Consider the following 24,396-nt stretch of genomic DNA (forward strand, 5'->3'; position numbering starts at 1 on the left):
TCTTTCAACATATGACAGCCCCGTCATCCTGGGAATTAACCTTGTGAACCTACGCTGCACTCCCTCAATAGCACGAATCTCCTTCCTCAAATTAGGAAACCAAAACTGCACACAATACTCCAGGTGTGGTCTCACCAGAGTCCTGCACAACTGCATAAGGGCCTCTTTGCTCCTATACTCAACTCCTCTTGTTATGAAGGCCAACATGCCATTAGCTTTCTTCACTGCCTGTTGTACCTGTATGCTTCCTTTCAGTGACTGGTGTGCAAGGACAACCAGGTCCCGTTATACTCACCTTTTTCCTAACCCGACACCATTCAAATAATAATCTGCCTTCCCATTCTTGCCACCAAAGTGGATAACCTCATTTTTATCCACATTATATAATGCATTTGCCATCCATCTTCTCACTCACCCAACCTGTCCAAATCATTCTTCATCCTCATAGCATCCTCTTCACAGTTCACACTGCCATTCAGCTTTGTGTCATCTGCAAATTTGCTAATGTTACTTTTAATTCCTTCATCTAAATCATTAATGTATATTGTAAATAGCTGTGGTGTCCCAGCACCGAGCCTTGCGGCACCGCACTAGTCAAGGCCTGCCATTCTGAAAGGGAACCGCATTAATCCCTACTCTTTGTTTCCTGTCTGCCATGTTTCTTTACTTGGAGTTCTTGTTTTTCGAGATTTTATTTCCCTAAAATAATTGTTTAATTTAGTTCTCTGTGTTACATGGCAGTGCCACATTACAAAAAGCCTAAATCCAATTCCAAACCCAATGCATTACAGAACTTGAAATATCTTTCAGCCACTTCTAGTGAGGTCAATGATTTGCTGTGCAGTGTATTTCTAGTTTTGTATACTGTCTTTTCAATTATAGAGCAAGTTCCAGCATTTCTCACCTTAACTCAGATTTTGAATTTCAATGCTATTTCATATGGGCATAGCTTTACTTTTATGTACTCATAACCAATGAATATATTGGGACTGCAAGAGGAGGTTTGGTGGTGTAGTCTACTTTATGCATTAATCATTTACCGTTTTAAAAGAAAACCAGGAATTTCTTCACTCAAGGGGTGGTAAACCTGTGGAATTTATCACTAAAGAAGCTTGTGGATGCCTTAAATGTTTTCAATATATTGACGGTGGTATATATGATCAAAAGATATGGGGGAGAAAACAGGAATAAGGTATTAAAGTGGATGATCCTCAATGATCATATGAAATAAAGAGGTAGGATTGAAAGGCTTTACTTTAGATTTTACTTTAGAGACACAACCCGGAAACAGGCCCTTCTCTGCCCACTGTGTCCGAGCCGACCAGCGATCCTATTGCTAACACTAACACTATCCTACACACTGGGGACAATTTACAATTTCGCCAAAGCCAATTAACCTACGAACCTGTACGTCTTTGGAGTGTGGGAGGAAACCGCAGACCTGGAGAAAATGCACGCGGTCACAGGGAGAACGTACAAACTCCGTACAGACAAGCACCTGGAGTCAGGATCAAACCCGGGTCTCTGGCGTTGTAAGGCAGCAACTCTACCGTTGCGCCACCGTGCCGCCTGAATGGCTTACTCCCGCTACTTTATTTCAATGCTTCTTTGATTTCAAGTTATAATTACTCCAAATATTGGTAAAAGTGTTACATGCACGGAAACAAACATAGTTAAGCAAAAAAAGAAAGCTAACTGGACTCGCCCAAGTGACACTGCTGCAACTGTTATCATAAAAAAATAACTTAGACTCACTCGTGGATTTCTGTTAACTGAATTATAAACAACAAGTGCGGGAACCACTCAGAGGGTCAAGGCAACATATGATTGATCTCAAACTCAAGCTTGTTTCATCAAAGATGCTTCATGGTCTGCTGATGATTTACCCAATTTTGCTTCCATTTCAGATTTTGAGTTTTTTTTCATTGCTTCAAACACTGCATTTATTGCACTTCTATGTGCAGAAGATCCCCACATACTTTTAGTGAAGAAAAATATGTCAAAATATTCTATTTCACTATAACACATTGCCCATTTCATCATATCATTAAATCTTACTTTCTGACTTCTTCCTATATTTTCCTTAATCCTCATTAAATTTAACTTCTCTTCTGGCCTCTTTACTTGTTCTTACCTCTTCCTTCCCTTTCTTCCCTCTCTTTTAATAGATCTTCCCTTCTTCTCTTTTTGCTTTCTTCCCCTTTTCCCTCTTCCCATTAATGGTTGTGGACTGAAGGATGAGTAAACACACATTTCACACACCCTTTCTCCAATTAGCACTTTACTATATTATATATTGATTTTAAAATGAAATTGATAAAAATTGTAAAAGCAAATAAAAACACACACTTTCCTCTTTGCACACTTTACTCAGCATTACAATTTTCAATTTATAATGAAGAATAGCTATTTGATATTGAGCTAAAATGTGTCTCCTGGCTGAGATGTTTGGTATAAGAACTATTTCATTCTCATTACTTGCTGTATACTGCTTTCGTTCAGTTTCTCTTTACTGGAGGATTGAGGTAGGGAAGTTATTCATATTAGAGATTAACTTTAACATTTGTATCATGGGTGTCAGGGGTTATGGGGAGAAGGCAGGAGAATGCGATTAGGATGGAGAGATAGATCAGCCATGATTGAATGGCGGAGTCGACTTGATGGGCCGAACAACCTAATTCTGCTCCTATGACTTATGACCTTATGTATCAGCCTACCAGTGTGGCTTGTATCACGATCTTTGGAATGCAGCAACCAAAGACAATACCCACAAAGTAAAACTCAGCAGCAACAGCTTTGAACACTTGGGTGGGAAATTCTTTGCCATTTCATTCGAGCATTATGCAATGACACAAAGTTGAAACACAGTGAATTCTGGAAATCTGAAATACAAAATGTGTTTTAAATACTTAAAAGCTGGACTTCCAGCAGTTGTGGGGGAAAAAACTATAATGTTTCAACTTGAAGACCTTTCATGAAATCGTATACCTTCTGATGAAAGATTGTTGATCTCAAATATTATCTCTGTTGCTCTCCAAGGATGCTGGATGTTTTGCAGCACCTTCATGTAATGCAAAGAATTTCCACAAACCCATTACAATTATTACTCCAGTAAACCAGTGAATTAAGTTTAGGATCTTTAGCTTGAGTCCCACAGATAAGGAGACATGTACAGTAAAGATAACCATAAAATAACCCCTTGAACAAATAACTAAACACAAAATCTTGAATTTGAAAGATTTATACAGAGGTGCGTTGCCATCATAGAACTTTAATTAGCTACTACTATTGAATTTTCTTCATGTAATGAAGATTAAAAACTTACTTCTGTGATGCCATGACCAGTGCTGACTACACAGAAACTGTAAGCTCAGTCACTTAAAGGCAAACCTCTAACCCAACAGTGTACTTTTATAAATGAGTACATACAGGTATCCTTTATCCGAGTTTAGCTGCAGGATTAAGTTACAAAGCATGTAAAGAGGCTCCACAAATGTCAAGGTCAGACACAAGGAATGAAATCAATTGTAAGTGTATTGTTAATTTTTGGCATTATCAATCTTCAAAAGCTATCCAGAAAGACAGTCAACAATTGAAGTTTACATGTTTCAATGTCTTAATCTTTATGTGTTTCCAGAAGACAGTCACAGAGAAATAAGAAATGTGTATTGTCTTCTGCTTAGTTCGACCTTGCAATGCAAATTTGAATATGGTTGAAACACTTAAGGCAGAATTATGCATTTTTAATATTATTCTGCTTTACATTTGAACATTTGTAAGGTTGGTATAGCATTACCTTGTCAAATCCAAAAAATGTAATCCAATAAACCATGTTTGCATAAACCATTTGACTGGGGTAAAGTCAGATAATTAAAACAAAACTATTTATGTAATGAGTATTGTAGGCGGATTGAACCCAGGTTGCTGGAGATCTACTAACTGTGCCACCATAATGTCCCAGCAACTCCCTATCAGACAGGTGCTGTTAGACAGGAAGGTCCAAGATTTTGACCGAACAGAAATGAAGCAACAAGATGATGGTCGATGGAAAACTTGGGAGAGGAAATTGGAAATGGTGATGTTTGAGTGTCCTGATGCCAGAGTGGTACATGGATAGAGTGGATGTGGAGAGGATGTTTGCACTAGTAGGAGAGTCTAGGACTAGGGTCATAGCCTCAGAATTAAAGGTTGTTATTTTAGGAAGGAGATGAGGAAGAATTTAATATAACACAGAGGGTGGTGAATCTGTGGAATTCTTTGCCACAGAAGGCTGTGGAGGCAAAGTCAGTGGATATATTTAAGGCAGAGATAGATAGAATTTTGATTAGTATGGTGTCAGTGGTTATGGGGAGAATGGGGTTAGGAGGGAGAGATAGATCAACCATGATTGAATGGTGGAGTAGACTTGATGTGCCAATTGGCCTAATTCCTCTCCTATCACTTATGATATCATGATTGTTAAATCTTTGCCCTCTCACTTGAACTACATTTTCTTTTGTAACCTCCTTCACAACTTATTTTAATACTTCCTTTTGTATAATCAACAAATTTAGCAACATATAATCTGCGCTTTCATGGAAATAGTTCAGAGAAAATGTAAAAAGATTAATTTTGGCAATGAACCCCATCACCCTCTATTCATTGCATGTTGTCAAACAGAACTGTTAGAATAGATGGAATAGGTAGTAAGAAGTATTTCCCTATAACAGGGCATCTAAAACTAGAAGTCATAAACTTAGGGTAAAGGGTAGGATGTTCAAGGGTAGGAAAAGGTCTCTCACCCAGAGTGTGGTTAGAATCTGAAATGCACTGACTAAATAGATGGTAAGGCAGAAACTCTCATAACATTTTAATAGTATCAGAACTAGCACTTGAATTGCTGAGGCTAAGAAGGCTACAGAACAAAGATTGATAAAAGGGAAGATTGACACAAAAAGCTGGAGTGACTCAGCAGCAACATCTCTGGAGAGAAGGAATGGGTCTGAAGAAGGGTCTCCCATTTCTTCTCTCCAGAAATGCTGCCTGTCCCGCTGAGTTACTCCAGCTTTTTATGTCTATCTTCGGTTTAAACCAGCATCTGCTGTTCCTTCTTATACATTTTGGCTGATAAAAGGGGTTGGTATAGATAGATGCTGGAAAGTGGGCATCGACGTGGATGGCTGAAGAATCAGTTACTGTGCTGTTCAACTCTGTGACTACATGCCAATACGATCTCTGTTAAGCAATGAGGTTTTATTTTTAACAATAACTTTTGATGCAGCACATTACTAAATTATTTCTCAAAATCTATGAATAATACATCAACCAATTCTCCTTTATCAACAGCATGTTACTTTTTCCAAAACTCCAATAGAAAGATCCAATGTAATTTCTCTTATACACACCATAATGATTCTGCCCGATGTGTTCTAAGTCTGATACTTGATATTAGAGTACCCGGCGTATGACAGAGGCTAGTGGTAATGACATTAATTCCGTCCATCACATGGAGATGATCGCTGATAATTGCGCAACGTACAATTCCAAATACAATTCCTCACTCAATGAGTCTGCCTGCACAAAGCAAGACCAAGACACCATTCGGGCTGATAAGTGGCAAGTTAGACTCATTCCATAAAAGGGCTCGACAATGACATTTCCTAACCAATGTCCAACCACCTACGCTTGACATTCAATAGCATTACCATTGGAGAGTCCCACACTGTCAACATCCTGAGTATCAACCACAAAAATTCCACCACAAGCACAGATCAGTGGGCGAATAATCTGCGGGCAGTGATTCACTTCCCCAAAGCCACTCACCTTCTACAAGATACAACACAATGTATGACAGAATATTCTCTACTTGTCTGGATTGGTGCAACTCCAGTGAACTCCAAAAGCTAAAGCACTTAGAAAAAAAATTGTTTGATTGACACCCTATTCATTATTCTAAATATTCATTTCTTCCAACTCTGACACAGATTGGCAGCAATGTGTAACATTTGTAAAATACACGGCATTTATGCACTAAGGCTACTCCAACAATAGGTTCCAAATCTATCACCGTTATCAACAAGGAAGACAATCGAAACCAAAAGAATGGAAGCTACAGGTTTCCCTCCAAATCTTGTTTCCTGACTTGGAAACCCATCACTGTTCCTCCCAACCAAACAGCACTGTGGGAGTATGTTCACCAGATGGACCAGCAGTTTCACCTGGGCACCACTATCTTCTAAAAGGAAACTAGAGAGGGCCCATAACAGCCACCTTTGCCAACTATGCCATATATCACAAAAAATCAATATTAGGTTGAAGGGATTTTCTGCTGATGTAGAACTGACATTTAGGCTAACAACCTAATAATTTTAAGAGTGGAGGATTAGCATGCATTTTAATACTTCTTCTTTATCTTTAATACTTGTGCTGAACTCCACCACAGATTAAGATGGAAATATTAATTTTAATTTAGTTTAGTTTATTATTGTCACGGAGGTACAGTGAAAAGTCCTCTTACCTTATTAAAGGCAGCAGGTGACCCTTGAAACACAAACCCTAATTGTGGCAAAGGTATGCTGTGCCAATGTTCATTGTTAAAAACATCCATAACTTAATAAAAATGATGAAAACCATTTGAATAAAAGTCAATATGGAGCAGTAACATATGAATTAGGAGAGATAAACATCATTACTGAGGACAAAACACGCTTGATTTGATCATAAATAGGAAATCAGATGTCTTGGTTCGAACACACCTAGGTATTGTGCATGGCTTTTATTTATTTGGCTAAAAAGATACATCATCATAGAAGGAGCACAATGACGATTGACTAAACTGGTTCCACGAATGGCATTTTTGCCAAATCAATAAACTAATGTGAGACCTCATTAAAACTTACATTTTGTTCTTACAGAGATGACAGATCAAATGTAGGAAGGATTCCCCTGGCAGAGGAGTCTGGAATTATGGATAGGCTATTTAGGACTGAAGTGAGAAGAAATGTCACCACATATAGGGCTGAGAATTTTTTGAATTTTCTACCTTAGAGAGGGGCTGCGGATGCACAGTCATTGGTTTCACTCAAGCCAGAGAATTACAAATATCTGGATATTAAGAGAATCAAGGGATTATGGGAAGAATGCAGGAAAATGCTGAATGTAGACATTAGCCATCTGCTCCTGTCTGCCTCTTTACCTTATTTACCTAGATCTATGTAAGATGCAATTAAATGATCACCTGAGTTTGATAATGTAGAAAGTATTCATGACAGGGGATAATAAATAAATTATTTCGACATTTTGAATAAAAGCAATGCCGACATCGATGTCCATGACTGAATGTTGTTATTTACAATATACAATACAATACAATTCAATTTATTGTCATTTGGACCCCTTGAGGTCCAAACGAAATGTCGTTTCTGCAGCCATACATTACAAAACAAAAAGACCCGAGACACAACACAGTTTACACAAACATCCATCACATCGTTGTGATGGAAGGCAAAAAAAACGTATCTCTCCACTGCACTCTCCCCCCCGATGTCAGAGTCAGAGTCAAAGTCAAAGCCCCCGGCTGGCGATGGCGATTGTCCCGCGGCCATTAAAGCCACGCCGGGTGATGCAAGGTCGTGCACCGGGTCTTGGTGTTAGAGCCCCCGGCGTGCGCTCGCAGAGTCCCGCGGCCATTCCAAGCCGCGCGGGGCGATGGTGTAAGGTGCTCTTCAACCCCGCAACTCGGGCGGGAGAAGTCGCCGTTGCGGAAGCCCCGAAAAGCGGTCACCCAGCAGGGACCCGCGGGCTCCCGGTGCCGCCGTCCGCCAAACCCGCAGTTGCAGCCTCCGAATCTCCGGAGGTCGGGTGGCAGCAGCGTCCACCACAGCTCCACCCGCTCCGGACTCGGCCAGCCCCGTGACGGTGAGTAGTCGGCAGCTCCGCAACTGGAAACCCAGGTCGTTCCTGTTGGAGGCCGCTCCACGTTGCAGCCCCAACGACAACGGAGACCCGACAAAGAAAAGGTCGGGTCTCCCGTGCAGGGGAAAGATTTTAAAGTTACCCCCTCCCCCCCACACCACCCCCACCCCCCCACACACATACCCCAACAAAAAAAATAACAAAAACTACATAAAAACGAGATCAAAAATAATAAAACACAGACGGACTGCAGAGGCCGCTGCTGACGAGAGTCGCGCCGCCCACCGTTTGAGTTTGAGTACAAGTAGTAGATTAAACCTACGGAAACCAGTAAATGTATCCAGGCCTCACTTTGTGATCTGTTGATTAACTATTCTTTTGCTAATATTTGGAATTAATTGACTTGATAAATTTTTTATCACACCTGCTAATGTCAAATACTTACTATTTACTACATAATTACACACAATTATTATTTTTCTGAAATGTTCCTGACCAAATCAGTCACATACACACACACACACACACACACACACGATAAGCTGCTTAATTACCTAGAATGGCCAGATGTGGACGAAGAGGAGAATGATGATGGTATTTCGGGGGGGCTTCCTTCTGTGCATAGAACAGGATACACATCTGTTAAACTGCTCAAGTTGGCAGATGCTACAAAAGAACAGATATGAATAAATTATACATGCCATTACTTAACATAAGATTATGAAAATGGTTAATGTAGTGCTTCTAACTTCTATACTTATTAGTCATGAATAACATGGTCAAACAATTTCAGTGTCAGTGGTAGCATTTCCAAGTCAGAAGAGGTGGGACCCTCTCAGCACAGAGAAACAGAGAGCGCTAAAGCAGACATGCCAAAGAAATACCTTTCATCGGATAAGATGTTAAATCATGGCTGTGTGATGTTTGAGGTTGCATAGATCCCAAAGCACTAATCATATAGTGAAGGAGAATTCAGCTGTGAATTCAACATTTCGGGGACTTGGACTCGAATTGTTGGGCATCAAAGTTTACAGGTAGAAGGGAAGAGAATGGGGTTGAGAAGGAAAAATAGGTCAGCCATGATCGAATGGAGGAGCTGACTCGATGGGCTGAATAGCCTCATTTTGCTCCTATGTCTTATGAACGATAACTCTCTTTCGCTTTCCACAGATGCTGTCTGAACTGCTGATAGTTTTTAGCAATTTCTGATTTTATACAAGGAGAATTGTCCCTTGAATACATGTACCCTCAATTAAGATCACTAAAAACATTATCTGGCTATTGGCAAAATATTGCAGATGCTGGAAACCTGAAACATAAACAAAAAAACACTGTAAGTATTCAGCAGTCGTGCAGTATCTGTAGTAAGGAAAACAGATTTATTATTTTTAATTTAGGGACCGCACAGTTGCTGCCTTACAGTGCCAGAGACCTGGGTTCAATCTTGACTACGGGTGCTGTGTCTGTACTGAGTATGTACATTCTCCCTGTAACCGCATAGGTTTTCACCAATTGCTCTGGTTTCCTCCCACATTCCAAAGATGCGCAGGTTTGTGGGTTAATTGGCTTTGGCAAGTTGTCAAAAAATTTGTTCCTAGTATGTAGAATAGTGTTAGTGTATGGGATGATCACTAGTAGGCGCAGATTATATGGGCCGAAGGGTCTGTTTCCGCACTGTATCTCTAAAGTCTAAAAAGTTGTTGATCTTTCATGATCTTACATCGAGCTAATTGCCTCCAATGATAATGCTTAACAAGGACCAAAACGTTCTGTTGTACTCTTGACATGGCTTCACTAGTGTCTTGTACAATTGTAGCAAGTTTGCTCTACTTTATATTCCAAAATCCTTCAAATAAAAGTCAGCTTTCTATTTGTACCCCTCTCCCAATAATTTGCTGCACTGGTGTGCTAGATTTCTGTTTCATGTACATGTTATCCTGAATTGCTCTGTGCTGCAGCCATCTGCAGCTTTCTCTATTCAAATAATAATCTGTATCCATCAATCTTCCTCACAAAATTGAACAATTGCATATTAGTTTACAATTCTCTCCGAGTCCACATTTTTCCCACTGGTTTAACCTTTCAATATATTTGTGTAAATTGTTTGTATAAAGCTCTTGCCTTCTGCTTCAACGGGTTCATTATCTTGGTGCACTAGAGGGAACAGCTTTCGCCAAGGTCGGACCGGCTGATTAAACCTGTCCATTGTTAGTATAGTCTATGGTCACACAATCCTCGACACTGGAGACGAACTTGCTGGCATCTGCTCTTCTAACCAGAACCAATATATAATCTACCATGACCAAAACTAAACGCATTAGTTTCACTGCAAGTCTTTGCTTATTGTATTTAAAAAAATCAAATATTATCATTAAGGAGGTTATATCAGGGCAATTAGAAAAATTCATGACAACAAGGCACAGTGCTGTTTTGTGAAAGAGAAATAACCTTTTGGAGGATTTTGAAGAAGCAATATTCTGTGGATTGAAGGGATAGTGGTGGTGGTATTGTGCTTAGATTTCAAGAAATCAAAGGATATTTCATAAAATTAAATTTGTGCACTTAGGCGGTATATTGGCATCATTAGAAGGTTGGCCAACAAGGAAAAGAGAGTGTGCTTAAGGGGATCTCTTTCTAAACGGCAAGATGTACTAAATACTATGCCACCCGATTTGTTCCGAGGCCTCAACATTTGACAACTTAAATGAATGATTGGTTTGGATAAAGGTATGATTTATAAATTTGCCGATGAAACAAAGATAGTTAGGAAAGTCATGAAGAGCTCATAATGAGCCTACAAGGGTAAATGAAGCAGCCGAGTCTGACAAATGGAATATGTGAGTAAAATGCAAGATTGTAAACTTTTAAGATGCTTAGGGATCTGGATGTCCAAGTGCATGACACGCAAGAGGCAAGTAGTTAGAAAAGCAAACAGGAAGTTATTGTTTATTGCAAGGAAATTAACTATAAAAGGAGGTTTACCTCAGTTATATAGGACACTAATGAGATGACATCTGGAGTACTGTGAACCATCATTTAATCTCCTCCCCTCTCACTGTTCGGGAACCCATCAGTCTTTCTAAGTGAATTGAAGTGAAGTGTACCGATTCACTTGTGCTTCTTCGAATCAAGTGTACTGCATTTGGAGTTGCAATGTGGTCTCCACATTGGAGAAAGCAAACACATATTGGATGTTGCTTTGGAGCACCTGTATTCAGTTGGCAAGGCTGAGCTTGTCTGCCACTTGAATTCCTATCCCACTCACCCCTCTGACCCGTTTCTCTGCAGCCTGCAGCACTGCTACCAAGAAAAGCTCTTTTCTTCCATCTGCAGTTTGTGAAGCTAGAGGGAGGATTGTAGGTTGAAGGGGAGGGTGAGGAGAGAAACCTATTTATCCCCTCCTTCACCCCTTCCACCTACATTATTTATGCTTCACAATTTGCAACTGTTCAATCCTTTTGTTTTACACCTTCTGTCTTTTCATCTCTGGCCTTTGTCCAACCATCAGCCTATCTAAAATCCCCTTTACCTATATCCACCTATTATTTGCTAAGCTTTGTCCTGCCCCTCCTCTCTTACAGTTTTCTTTCCCCACCCCAGGTGCAGTTCTTTGTTTCCAGTCAGACATCCATGAACTGGAAGGTTACTTGGGGTGAAGGAAAATACAATGTTGAGGTAATAATCAGATCAGCGGAGGACAATGAATGGCAACTCAGGCTCAAGGGGCCTCAAAAATGTGCAAAACTAAATACACTATAGAACACTGAATTGAACAGTAACTAGGTAAAGGGCAAAACCAGATAAAACACAGTGGGAGTCTTCTTATGAGTCAAATTGAGAATATTTGGTCTTGGGCCATATCATTAGCCTCATGTGCCAGAAATCAACAGGCAATATGGATTCTGTAAAGCTGAAACTTGGAAGAAGAGTGATGAAAATAACCAAAAGCAAACAACAAAATGAATTAGTGCAGATCCCTTCAAAAATGGAATGAATTATGGACTACTCTTTGTTTGAAGAAAAAGCAAGATGGTATTTACCAGGACTGATTCTGCCATTATTGTTTTGCCTTTGAAGAAAATCCTTATAGCAAACAGAACACATGCCATTCGTTCGTGGGTTCCCATAAAATCCACAGCCTGTGGTGCACAGCATAGGCACTTGAGTCTGATTGGTTTCTTGAGCCATGTTCTTCCAACAGACCTTCAAAAACAAAGTTAAAAACTGTTAAGAGTCATGGCCACAAGATACAACAAAGTGAAAAACTCACTGGTGTTGTAGATTGCGCTGACTTCACTGCAAGCAGAAAAATGGAAAGATAAATTTTGAAAATGTTTTAGTATTTGTTGAATGTACCTTAGCACTGCACAGGTACTACTTTCCACTCTTTCCCAAGGCCTTAACTCTGTGCTGGAGTAACACTGTCTAATGCACGTCCACTACAACAAATGTCTGCAAGAAATTCCACCTGAAGAAACGCTGTGGACAGAGGGTTTGGGGAAGAAAGAGGTGCTGGTGGAAGATATTAAAGGTAAATCCCATTGTGCACTTCATTGAGAATACTGATTTTACAAATACTGATTTCATACATTAACTTGGGGCACTAAAGCCAATTGCGCAATGGGAATAAAGGAATGGTATCCAAAAGTAGCTAACTGGAGATGCATTTGCGGTTTATGATTAGTAAACTGAGCAAGAATTTCTGTGGGCATGCAATTTCAAAATATATCCGCACACTATGGACAAGGAAATAGAACCTGGTTTTTAGGGAGGGAGAAAATAGAGATGTGAGAAAGGGATAGTTTCAGATCAAAGACCTTTAAGTTAACTCTGTTCCCCTCTTTAATACTGCTGCCTGACCCACTGAATACTTTAAGCATCTTATTTTTTTTATATCAGAGAATTCAACGTCTGAAAAAGTATTTTTAGCTACTGTGGAACTTTTATCCCATCTTCAGAGCTCATAGTGGTGTGAGGTCTGAGTTATTTATTGCAGTTGATGAACAAATTGTTTACACATATAATGGAAGTTATGCGATTAAACATTCAGCAGCAAGTGGCATAATTAGTGCACGTGAACCTTGATCACTATTTAAACTTGTAATGCTTTGAAAGCTGTAAATTATAATCTCCTGATAATTTTCTGGTTATTGTTACTAATAAAAAAAGTGAATAAAAGCCACATGAGGAAAATAGCAAGGTTACTCAGTGGGCAAATTACCGGATTAGCCTTTAAAGTCTGATTGATCTGGAGACACGTATATGAATCCCACTGTGGCAGCTACAGCTAGGGAACTTAATTAAACCTACAATACAAACGATGAGATAAAATACTGAGATTATTGTAAAGACATGCCCATTACAGAATAAATTCTCCCAAAGCAAGAACACAAGAGGCGCCAGTTGCTGTAATCTGGAGCAAAAAAGAAAATGCTGAAGGATTTAACAAAATAGAATATTTCAGCAGTTTATATTTTGCTCCAGAATATGGCAACTGGTGCCTCTTGTGTCTCTAAGAATTTCACCCATCCTTATTTGCTCTTGCTCGTGTATAACACCAAATACACAGCAATATGGTCAACTCTTAACTGCCTCAATACTAGCTTAGCAAGCGACATTGTTGGGGCAGTCCAATATAGGTGATTAATGCCAATGAAGCTCCAGTGAATAAATGAAAATAGAAAATCAAAAATGCACTGCAGTTACACCAGCAATTACACCACCCAAACCCATGACGATATCTCCCAATTTAAATGAATACTAATTTGAATTATGCAAGTCGTTCAAAAAGCACAGACTGCACTCTTATCAAATCCCATTGCTTACATAATTTAATAAATAGTTGCGAAACCAACTTGTGTGAGTAGAGCACAACTAATCATTAACGTTCAATTAGCCAAACCCATGGTTTGGAGATTGATGCACCATTATACATAAAATAAACATCAAAATAAAGCACAAATATCCATACAGTAATAGTGGATGAAAGCTTCCTGAAGCCACAGACCTTGGCATGACATACAATGTCACATATTGTTCTATATCCTGCAGCTTGTGCTGTGATTTGCTGAACTGGAAGCTAATTACAGTATCACGAGGGCACAGAACTTACTTATAACACTCAGGAAGCCATTCAACCCATCAGTTCCATGCTGGCTCTCAGCAGAGTAATCCCATTAGTGCGATTCCCCCTCTTCTTATTTTCTTGCAGCTGGAAAACGTATTCTCTCTCTTGCCCATCAAGTCCCCCTCTTGTTCTTCTGATACTCAACTACACTAATGGGTAATTTATATTAGCCAATTAGCACATCTTTGAGAAGTGGGAGGAAAACAGAAAATGTTGAAAAAGGTGAATTAAAATCAACTCGGGTACAAAAACTGAATACAAGAATGACCAGGTTTAAATGATTTGTTTTCTGGCTCAGGGAGGTTGATTAATATTGTACAAGTGCTGCACTAACAATTACCAGCATTGTATTAACAGTTAAATTAGCTCTTACTTTTATATATGAAGTAAATACGTAAAACCGAGGTTGAGCCTGAGCTACAGTTTCAATTAAGTTAACAAACAAATGTTAGTTATCTATTATATTTAAATGACTTCTATTTCCCAGGTATATTACCCTCGTCGTCACATGCTGGCTGATTCACACATTAATAAAGAAGTCACCATTAAAATGCGCCAATAACAAATAGCAGCCTGTACACTATTGATCAGCTGCTACTTATATTTTGCTGGCTTTACCTTGCATTGAACATTATTCCCTTATCATGTATCTATATACTGTAAATGGCTCAATTGTAATCATGTATTGTCTTTCTGCTGGCTGGAGAGCACGCAACAAAGGCTTTTCACTGTACCTCAGTACACGTGGCAATTAAACTAAACTAAAGTTTTCAGGGGCGGATAAAGATTGAAACTACAAACAAACTGCATAAACACTACATTTATTTGAATTTCAGGAGACAATTTCAACATTGAGCGCTTCGGCTGTGTTCAATTGCAATGTAGCTAATCGTTTACCAACTCAAGGAAGAAATTGTGAGAAACTAAAGTCATTATTCCATTGTTACACACAAGCTATGTCAATGGAGGAACCATAGAAATAAATAAATGTAAATAAATATAGCCATTGTTATCATCAAACAAGAGATTCACAAGAAAAAGATGTCTACTGGTTAACTCCAAAATCGTTTGGCTGGCTGCTTCAAATTATAGGTACACGTTTCCACATGGAATATTTACCCAAATGAAACTTTTCCTTTAATATGGTTTAACATTCTTCCATAAAATTAGCATTTAAAGTGGCCGTATTGCTCAACTGTTATGCCTTAACTCTCATGCTGTCATCCAGAATGTGCTCAGAAAAAAATCTCATTCCCAGCAACAAAAGTCAAGTTTACAATTAACATTCCTTTGCTCAAATATATGTTGCAGTTAGTTGCAAACCCAAATTTTGCATTTTGTTGCAACCATTTCCTAATCAAATTTAACTATGACATGATCACAAAATTACTTTTTATGAAAAATAGTTGAATAGAGATTGGTGTATCCTATTGCTGGAAAATAAACGAACAGATCTAAAAGAAACCTGGACTAGTTTTGTAGATTTTAGAGATGCAGCAGGCTCTCGGGCACACCGAGACCACGCAGACCATCGATCACCCATTCACACTAGTTCTATGTTATCCCACTTTCTCATCCACTCCCCACACTAAGGGCAATTTACAGAGGCCAATTAACAAACGTCCTTGGGAAGTGTGAGGAAACCAGAGCACCTATCCACGCAATCAGAGGGAGAACATGTAAACTCCACACAGACTGCATCCGAGGTCAGGATTGAACCTGGGCCTCCAGTGCCCTGAGGTAGCAGCTCTCCCAACTGTGCCACTGTGGCGCCCTGAGATCACTGAGATCAACTGAATAGTGTTTTAAATTTCAAACCTAAGACCGTGTTACATCTTAAATAAATAATTATCCCCCCTAATTAGTGAACAATAAAAGAGAATTCTAACAGAATAGTCAGGGTCGCTGCGGTTTCTGACTATTTCCTTAAGTGCCTATGAATCGAGAAACCAAATAATAAACTTGCCGATTTGTACCTAACAGTGAAATCCAAACTCCAATCTAAATGAAAATTCGCAAATTAAAAATGTGTCCACTTATTTCTACTTTTTGTGAGCTTAGTTTCTCAGGTCTGAGTAGAGGCCTTCTGCAAAGTAGTCACCCAGTCACACTTTGGTTCCTCCAATCACATTGCAAATACAGAATGGATTACAGCGAGTGGGAAGAAGTGAAAATTCACTTGTAAAGATCCCTAAATTACAGGAAGAGAAGAGGCAAAAGAGCAAGTGTTCCATCTCTTGTGGTTATTTGGGAAAATGCTATGAGAAGTGGAGTGTTTGATGGAGATGGAACGGCTGCCCAGAGAGTTGTGAAAATTATTTTTGGATGCCGAGAGTGGAAGGAAAGGGAAGAGCTGATGTTGGAACCCTATTGAAAGAAGCAAAAATTAAGAAAGATGATCCTTTGAACATGGAGGCTGGTAGGATAGATGAGACCAAGAGGAACCCTTTCCTTGTTCTGGCTGAGAGGAGGAGTGAGAGCAGAAGAAACTGGTTAATTGAAGTTCAGATTAGTGCTTCATTCTTCAAGCATCACAAAATACTCGCAGACAATGAAATGCTTTTGTGGTGTGGTATTTACTGCTAGTGCAATTAATTCATTTAACATCAAACATTGGTTACCTCACTGAAGAAACCTATCCAAATAAAGCTAGTTACCTATAAATGACAAAGCAAGCACAATCTTAAATATACCCAAATGAATAGTAGAAAATAAGTTACTCTGTTTACTGAAGGTTGCAAAGTTGCATTAATTCAGAGCCGACGTTAGAATGGCTTCGGGCGCGAGAAATTCATCCTTAAGCTGCCAGCCTGCGCATCTTCTGCTAATCAAACCTTCGATTAAAAAAGATGTAAAACAAATCACAGCATATACCTTAATTTCTTGATTTTTGCATTATTTGCACCTTTGACTGGATGCAGGTCTCTCCCTCCCCCAAGTTTAATACTTATTGTTTAGTAAGCACAAACTAGCTGTCAGTCAATGTGATGTCATTTCAGCAAGCCCCACCCACTGCTGCACATTACCCAAATGTGGATAAAAATAAGCAAAAATCAGAGATGCTGATAAACTTACATCATGGACATAACTTTATTCAGGTTGGTCCAAAATAGGTGTTACTACAGCCAAAGAACTGTTCCAAAAGATACCGTATTTCACTGTATCATGGGTGCAGAGAGCAATATTACTGCTCACATATATATTACTGCTCACATATACAAAGATTGGGTACAAAGGGCATCACAGCAATGATATATCTCAAGATATGATACTCCCATTAGGAAAGCACTCCAAAGGATTTTGAATTTACATAGGCAATATAACTTCAACAAGGAAACAAAACAATTCTATAGAAGTCTCCCGTGAGTTTTCTTTCAAAGGACAAAAATGCAAAAATCAACAGAAACATTTCCCAAACCCATGCGACGAAATTGATAACAATTATTTAAATATACAGACACTTGCATCATCTTTGGATCCACAGAAATAACAAAATATATACCGCTTTTTCAAAACAAAAATACATTTTTCATCCTATTATTTCATCTATTCTCATGTGGGCCTGTGAGCATAGATAAAGCCATCTCCAATTACTCCTTTGCACTTCTCAACTACTCTACCCAACCCCATTTCTTGCCAAATGTTCTCCTGAAAAAAAGAAAAGCTTCTTCAATAATTTTACAAATTACCAACCAATCGTGCACACCATTGTTTTTACCTTCATTTCAGGTGGGTCCCAACCATATCAGGCTCCACACTCCAGTCTCCAAACATCCTGTTGGTGAAAAGCTACAGCCCAGAAAGCTTCTGCACTAACAACTAATCCCTTAAGTTCCCATCCCTCTTTTCCCTCCTTTAAACGTCACCCACAGCTTATGCAAGGTCATAAGTTGTTTGATAACAAAGAGTGTGGTCACAAGATCAGGTGGTTCATTTTTACCAAGTTAAATTTCCTCATAGTCTCTCAGCCCTGATTCCATGTATTTCTCAACCATAATGCCCAGTTAATCTTGCCCACAACCCCTTCCCAGAACCAAAGTTTTCTGATATCATTGGCCACTATGCATCATCCACACATTTCCTTACAGACCTCTAAATCACTATTTATTGTTATTTCTTAATTTTCCGGTATCTGGACATCTCTTGAGAAGGTGATAGTGAGTCTTACTCTTGAACCTTCTGGTATGCCCACAATGCTGTTAGGAGGAGGAGGTTGTGTGATTTAGACTGGGGGATAATGAAAGATGTTGAATATATTTCCAAGGCAACTTGATGCTCAACTTAGGGCAACATCTGCAAGCGGTGGTGTGCGCATGTATCAGAAGCCCTTGATCTTCTTGATGAAAGAAGTCATGGGTTTAGGAAATGCTGCAGGTGTAATTGCAGCGCATTTTGGAGACTATACTTGATGGTGTTAAACCTCTTTAGAGTTGGTATAGCTACACTCCTCCATGCTTGTGAAAAGCATACCAAACACACCCAATTTGAGCATGTAAATAGGGGGAGATTTCGGCATTTCCAGTGACTCACTTATCACAGGACACTCAATCTGACCTGCTCTTACAAACAAGAAATGCACGTGGTGCACATTCAGCACAGTATATTTTTAAAATTACGTTTCTGTATACTCTTACTTCTTTCAAAACAACTAGTATCTGTTTCCTATAAATATAACTGCAACTGCCATCTGTGTCTTCTTCAAGCTACCTCTCCTCCCCCAAATCCTTTCATTTATTAGCTCCTAAATCCATGCCTTTCTATTCCAATGCCACGTTTACACATGGACCAAGTGTTGGAAAATGGGATTAGATTAAATCAGTACTTGATGGTTGAATGAACGATGGTAAAAACTTATCATGTTATGTTACTGGGCTGGTATCTGTTCAGGCAGAAAACATTGGGAGCACTTGTTTGTAGGTTTCCAATTAGTAGTTGTAATGAAGACCAGAGCACAATGAATATAGAAGTGTGTGTGACAGGTTAAATACAGTTAGCATATTGGATTTTAACCTAGTAGACTGGGTAAAACAAAGCACAAATAATTAATTTTTATAAGGCAAAGTTTTATTCGCTTTGGGACAGCTATTTTAGATCTAGTACTATGTAAATGGAAAAGGTTACTTAATAATCTTGTTGTAAAGGGACATGCATATTGACCATATTACAACAGAAAATTACATCTCAAACCTCTGCACTCACCCCTCTCTTCCCCTGGACAGAGCATGCAGAGTTCTCCTGCTCCCTATTTTCCACCCCAAATGCCCCCATGTTTAAAATCCTCTGCAATTTTAACCAGCTCCAACAAGGCACCACCACCAGAAATATGTTCCCCCTCTCCTCCACATTCAGCATTTTGCAAGGATCACTCTTCTCACAGCTCCTGGTCTGCTCTACCTTCCCCAGCAAACAGTTTCAATGTTAGGGCACTCCCAGGCCACTACAGGAGATACAACATCAGTCCTTTCACCTCTTCCTTTCCACCATCCAGGGACCTAAACAGTTGTTCCAAGTGAAGCAGTGATTCACTTGCACTACTTCCAATCTAGTGTTCGACATTAGATGTTCACAATATAATTTTCTCTTCATTGGAGAAAACATACACATGGATCAGGTCATCGCACTGAAGAGTACCTGTATGCAGTGACCACTGCTTGACACTTTAATTCATCATCCACATTGACCTCTCCATCTGTGGCCTCCTGCACTGTTATGAGATTTGGGGAACAATACTCATCATCCAGCTGAGTACATTGCAGCCTACAGCAAATAACATTGAATTGTGCAAATTTAGATAGCTATCTCTGTCAAAGCTGGTCATTTATGTCTGTTATCATGTTCACTCCGTTTTTCCTATTCTGTTGAGATAGTCTGGTCTACCAGAAATATACTTCCTGAGCACCCTTACTCAACTGTATTCCACCACAATGATGATGTTGGAGGAGTTTAGGACAGTCAGTATAATCCTTGTATATTAGTATAAGGCATTGCCTGGCCTATTGAGGACGATGGCCTGTTAAAGAGCAGAGAAAATGGTATGTCTGCTTTTAGAGGGTCGCAAGGATCAGCACTGGGTGTGCTATGTTAATACCTGAATATGTTTCACTTGAATGCACTCATATTTACATGCTAATTAACATAAACTAGGGGATAAGGTTAACTGTGAGCAGAAAATAATATAGATGAGTAAAGTGAATAGCTGAAGGCAGTATAATGTAGGAGTTATTTACTTTGGTAGAATGATCAAAAAATCATTTTGTGTAAATAATCTGGTAAATGGGAATTCATGATAAGCATAAAGTTATGCAGGTTTACTACCAATTAGAAACAGCTACATTGTTCTTTACTGCCAAATAATTTAGTACAACACTGAGTAAGCCTTTTACAGTTACACTGAAGAATAGTCTCGACCCGAAACGTCACCCATTCCTTCTCTCCAGAGATACTGCCTCTCCCTCTGAGTTACTCCAGCATTTGGTGTCTATCTGCGCTAAAATGGAGACAGTTATGTCCTGCATTCAAGAAAGAATATACTTGTCTAGAAGCTTGCGCATCAAGATTCATTAAACTGAATCCTCAGATGAAGGACTCACCTACATGAGGTTAGATTGGATAAGGCATGTCTGTGCTCATGGAATTTGCAAGAATGAGAAGCGGTTTCATTGAAATGTAAAATATACCAAAAGCTATTCACAGCATAGATATACACCCATTGGTGTCTCTGAGGTGAGGAGACAACAACTACAAGACAGTCTCAACGTAAGGAGTCATGACTGATATGTAAGAAAAGTCCTTTACTCAGGTACGATTGCAGACCATTGGTTTCTAAAAGACTGATAGATTTTTGGACACAATATGGAATCAAGAGTCAGACTTATACAACACAGAAATTGTTCTTTTGGCCCACCATGATCACGCCAACATTTTTGTCCATCTATGGATCCCATTTGTCCGACCATATTCATCTATGATTTGCCAATTTAAGTATCTTCCTGAATAGGTCTTAAACATAGTAATTGTATCTGATTCCACCGTCTCCTCTGGTATTGTATTCCAGATATCAACCACGCTCTGTAATATAATGTACCCTTCAGATTTCCTTAAACATTCCTTCCTCTCAACTTAAACATATGCCCACTTGTTTGTGATATCCCAACCATGGGGAAAATATTTTATCTAGCCAATCTGTGCCTCTCATGATCTTATATATTTCTGTCAGGTGACCCCCTCAGCATCTGTCGCTTCAGAAAAACAGTCCCAACCTATCCAATCTCATTCCATAACTAAAGTCCACGAATCCAAGCAACAACCTGGTAAATCTCTATACTCTCCCCAGTGCAATCACATCCTTCTTATAGCGTGGCAACTTTGTTTGCACAAAATACTCCACGTGCGGCCTAACCAGTGTTTTGTAAAGTTGTAAAGCATCCCAACTCTATACCCCAACCTATGGCAGCAAGCATGAATCTGCTTTCTTCACCACCCTATCTACCTGTGCTACCATTCTCAGGGAACTATGGTGCTGGTCTCCATAGTCTCTCTGTTCATTAACATTGCCTAGTGCTCCACCATTTACTGTATATGTCCTGCCTCTGTATGACTTGCTAAAATACATCACTTCGCACTTGTCATGATTAAATTCTATCTACCAATACTCTGCCTAACTTTCTATCTGGTCTATATCCTGCCATAGACTTTGACAACCTTCCTCACTATCTACAACACCAGTAATTTTCATGCCATCCATACCTCTTGCACTCACATCCAAGTTGTTAATATATCACAGCAAAGGCTCTAGCATTGATACCCAGCGCACCAAGAGTCACTGGTTTCTAATCAGAAAAATATCCTTCCATCACTATCTTCTGCCTTCTTTCACTTGTTTTGGATCTCATGTGCCTTAACCTTCTGGACCAGCCTACCATGTGAGACCTTGTCAAATGCCTAACCAAACTCTATATACACATTTACCATCCTGAAACCTTTGTTTCCACCTGAAAAAAATCAAATTAGTGAGATAGGAATTCCCCTGCACACAGCCATTTTGGCTATCAATCAGACACAGCCTATCCAAATCTATGTAAATGCTGTCAACTGAGAATTGTCTTCAATAATTTTCATACCACTAATGCAAGGCTTCTCAGCTTATGTTACTTAGCTTATTCCTTCTGCCCTTCTGAAATAAAAGAACAGAACTCTCCTGTAGTCTTCAGGTTCTTCGCTTGTTGTTAACAAAGATGCAAACATTTCGATCAGAACCCCAGCAATTTCCTCCCTTTCTTCCACTGCATTATGGGCTAGATCTCATCCGGCCCTGGGTATTTATCTACTTTTATGTGTTCCAAAGACACCCAACACTTCCACCGTCTTAATAGTTACATGCTTCCGACGATCAATATATCCCTCCCTGAACTCATTATTCTCCACATGCTTCTTCTGGGGGGAAAAAAGATGAGAACAATTCATTTGGGTCAGTATGAGAATTACTCAGTAACCTGGTACATGAAAACTAACCAGGAACTCTCTGCCTCATGTTTTGTGCCATATAGAATAATGAGCAAAGAACTAGGTGCTGGAGGAACTCAGCAGGCTAGAGGGAAACATTTTGGGTCAGGATCCTTCTTCAAACTCTGAAGATAGTCAAAAGAAGAGTGCCGAGCCGACACGTCGTCTGAGAATTCACCTCCACGGATTTTGCTTGGCCACTGAGTTTCTCCACCACTTTGCTTTTTGCTCAAGATTCCAGCATTTTCAGTCTCATGTATCTCCATTAGGAATTGCATTAGGACATCAAACACAAAAGTAAAGATATTAAACTCTAACTTTATAAAACCTTGGTGTGACTGAAGTTGGAATACTGCGTGAAGCTCTGATTACCATGCTGCAGGAAGGATCTGATAGTGCTGATGAGAGTGCAGATGAGTTTCACCAGGATGTTGCCTGGAAAGGGACAGTTCAGTTGTGAGAAATTGAGACGCAGGGTCTGTTTTCCCTGGAGTGATGAAGATTTAAAGGGAAGATGATTGAGGTACAGGTATATAAAATTATGACGGTACAGATAGGATAGACTGCAAGAAACTTTTCCCCTTTTCAGAGATAGATAAAACTAGAGGACATCGGATACCGGGGAAGAGATTTAGAAGAATCAAGAGGAGGACCTTCTTCATCCAGAGAGTGGCAAGTACCCGCAATGCACTGCCTGAGAAAGTACTTGAAGGTGGGTGGTTGACAGCATTTAAAAAGTGTGATGGCTGTGGACCAAGTGCTGGGAGTTGGGATTAATATCTAAGGATGCCCAGTGGTCAGTGGTGATTAAATACGTAGGAAGGAACTGCAGATGTTGGTTTACACCAAAGATAGGCACAAAAAATGCTGGAGTAACTCAGCTGGACAGGCAGCATCTCTGGGTAGAAGGAATGGGTGACATTTCAGGTCGAGATCCTTCTTCAGACTCAAGAAGACAATCTGAAGAAGGTGTCTCGACCTGAAATGTCACCAATTCCTTCTATCCAGGGATGCTGCCTGTCTCGCTCAGTTACTCCAGCAATTTTGTGTCTGTCGTCAGCGTGGATGAGTTGAGCCAAACAGCCTGTTTCCATGCTTTACAATTCCCTGACTCTGTGACTGTTGCTTTCAGAAATTAGCAAGGATGAGTTTTTGTTTCGTCCAAGCAGTTTGCATTTTTATCACACCGTAGCTAAGAGCTGGAGATGGTTCCAATTTTAATCTCATCTGTAAGTGCCTTCGTGCCTGACTATTTCTTCCACTCTTTAATTCATTAAAAAAAAGTTGTAAATAACTTTCATGATTTTCTATGGACTAATGATAAATAAGTTCACTTCAAAAACAGTCAACAGATTTTTAAATCTATGTTGGTCACAGGTGAGGTGCCCTGGAGGACAGCAAATGTAGTACCATTATTCAAAAAGGCCAACAGGGTTAGGCCTGCAATCAATGTCAGTGCTGGGGAATTATTCAAGAAAATTCTGACGGAGAGGATTAAGTATACATCTGCAAGGGCAGGGATTAATGAAAAATCGGCAGGATTACTTTATTAGGAGAGATATAATTCACTGAATTTCTGAGGTAACAAAATGTTTTGATAAGTGCAATGCACTTGTGGACAGTATAGATTACAAGGACTCCAGTAAGGCTTTTGACAGTCGAACATGGGCAACAGGTTCAAAATCTAGTTAATGGTAGGACCCTTAAAAGCATTGATGGACAGAGGGATCTTGGGCTCGGAGTTCATAGCTCCCTGAACGTGGTAACACAAGTAAATCGAGTGGTAAAGAAGGCTTATGAATGATATACCTCCCTTCATTGATCAAGGAGTTCAAGAAGCTTTGTTGTTGTTCTATAAAACTTTGGCTGGGCCA

The 24,396-nt window shown here is 39.5% G+C and overlaps 1 protein-coding gene across 12 annotated transcripts in view; it reads right to left on the reverse strand.

Moving 5' to 3' along the window:
* The window catches only part of zfand6 (zinc finger AN1-type containing 6), a 35,382-nt gene that overhangs the window by 8,764 nt on the left and 2,222 nt on the right, over window positions 1-24,396 (reverse strand). For 3 of the 12 annotated variants that reach the window (XM_033050656.1, XM_033050651.1, XM_033050659.1), the window contains exons 2-4: window positions 11,934-12,096; window positions 8,448-8,559; window positions 2,135-2,230 (exon numbers count right to left, since the gene is read on the reverse strand). In XM_033050656.1, coding sequence (XP_032906547.1) covers window positions 2,135-2,230; window positions 8,448-8,559; window positions 11,934-12,081 — 356 coding nt within the window. In that variant the 5' untranslated portion in view covers window positions 12,082-12,096. The other 9 variants (XM_033050654.1, XM_033050653.1, XM_033050652.1 and 6 more) reach the window with 9 other exon arrangements.

This window comes from Amblyraja radiata, chromosome 34 (assembly GCF_010909765.2).
Source record: "Amblyraja radiata isolate CabotCenter1 chromosome 34, sAmbRad1.1.pri, whole genome shotgun sequence".
In the NCBI taxonomy this organism is placed as follows: domain Eukaryota; kingdom Metazoa; phylum Chordata; class Chondrichthyes; order Rajiformes; family Rajidae; genus Amblyraja; species Amblyraja radiata.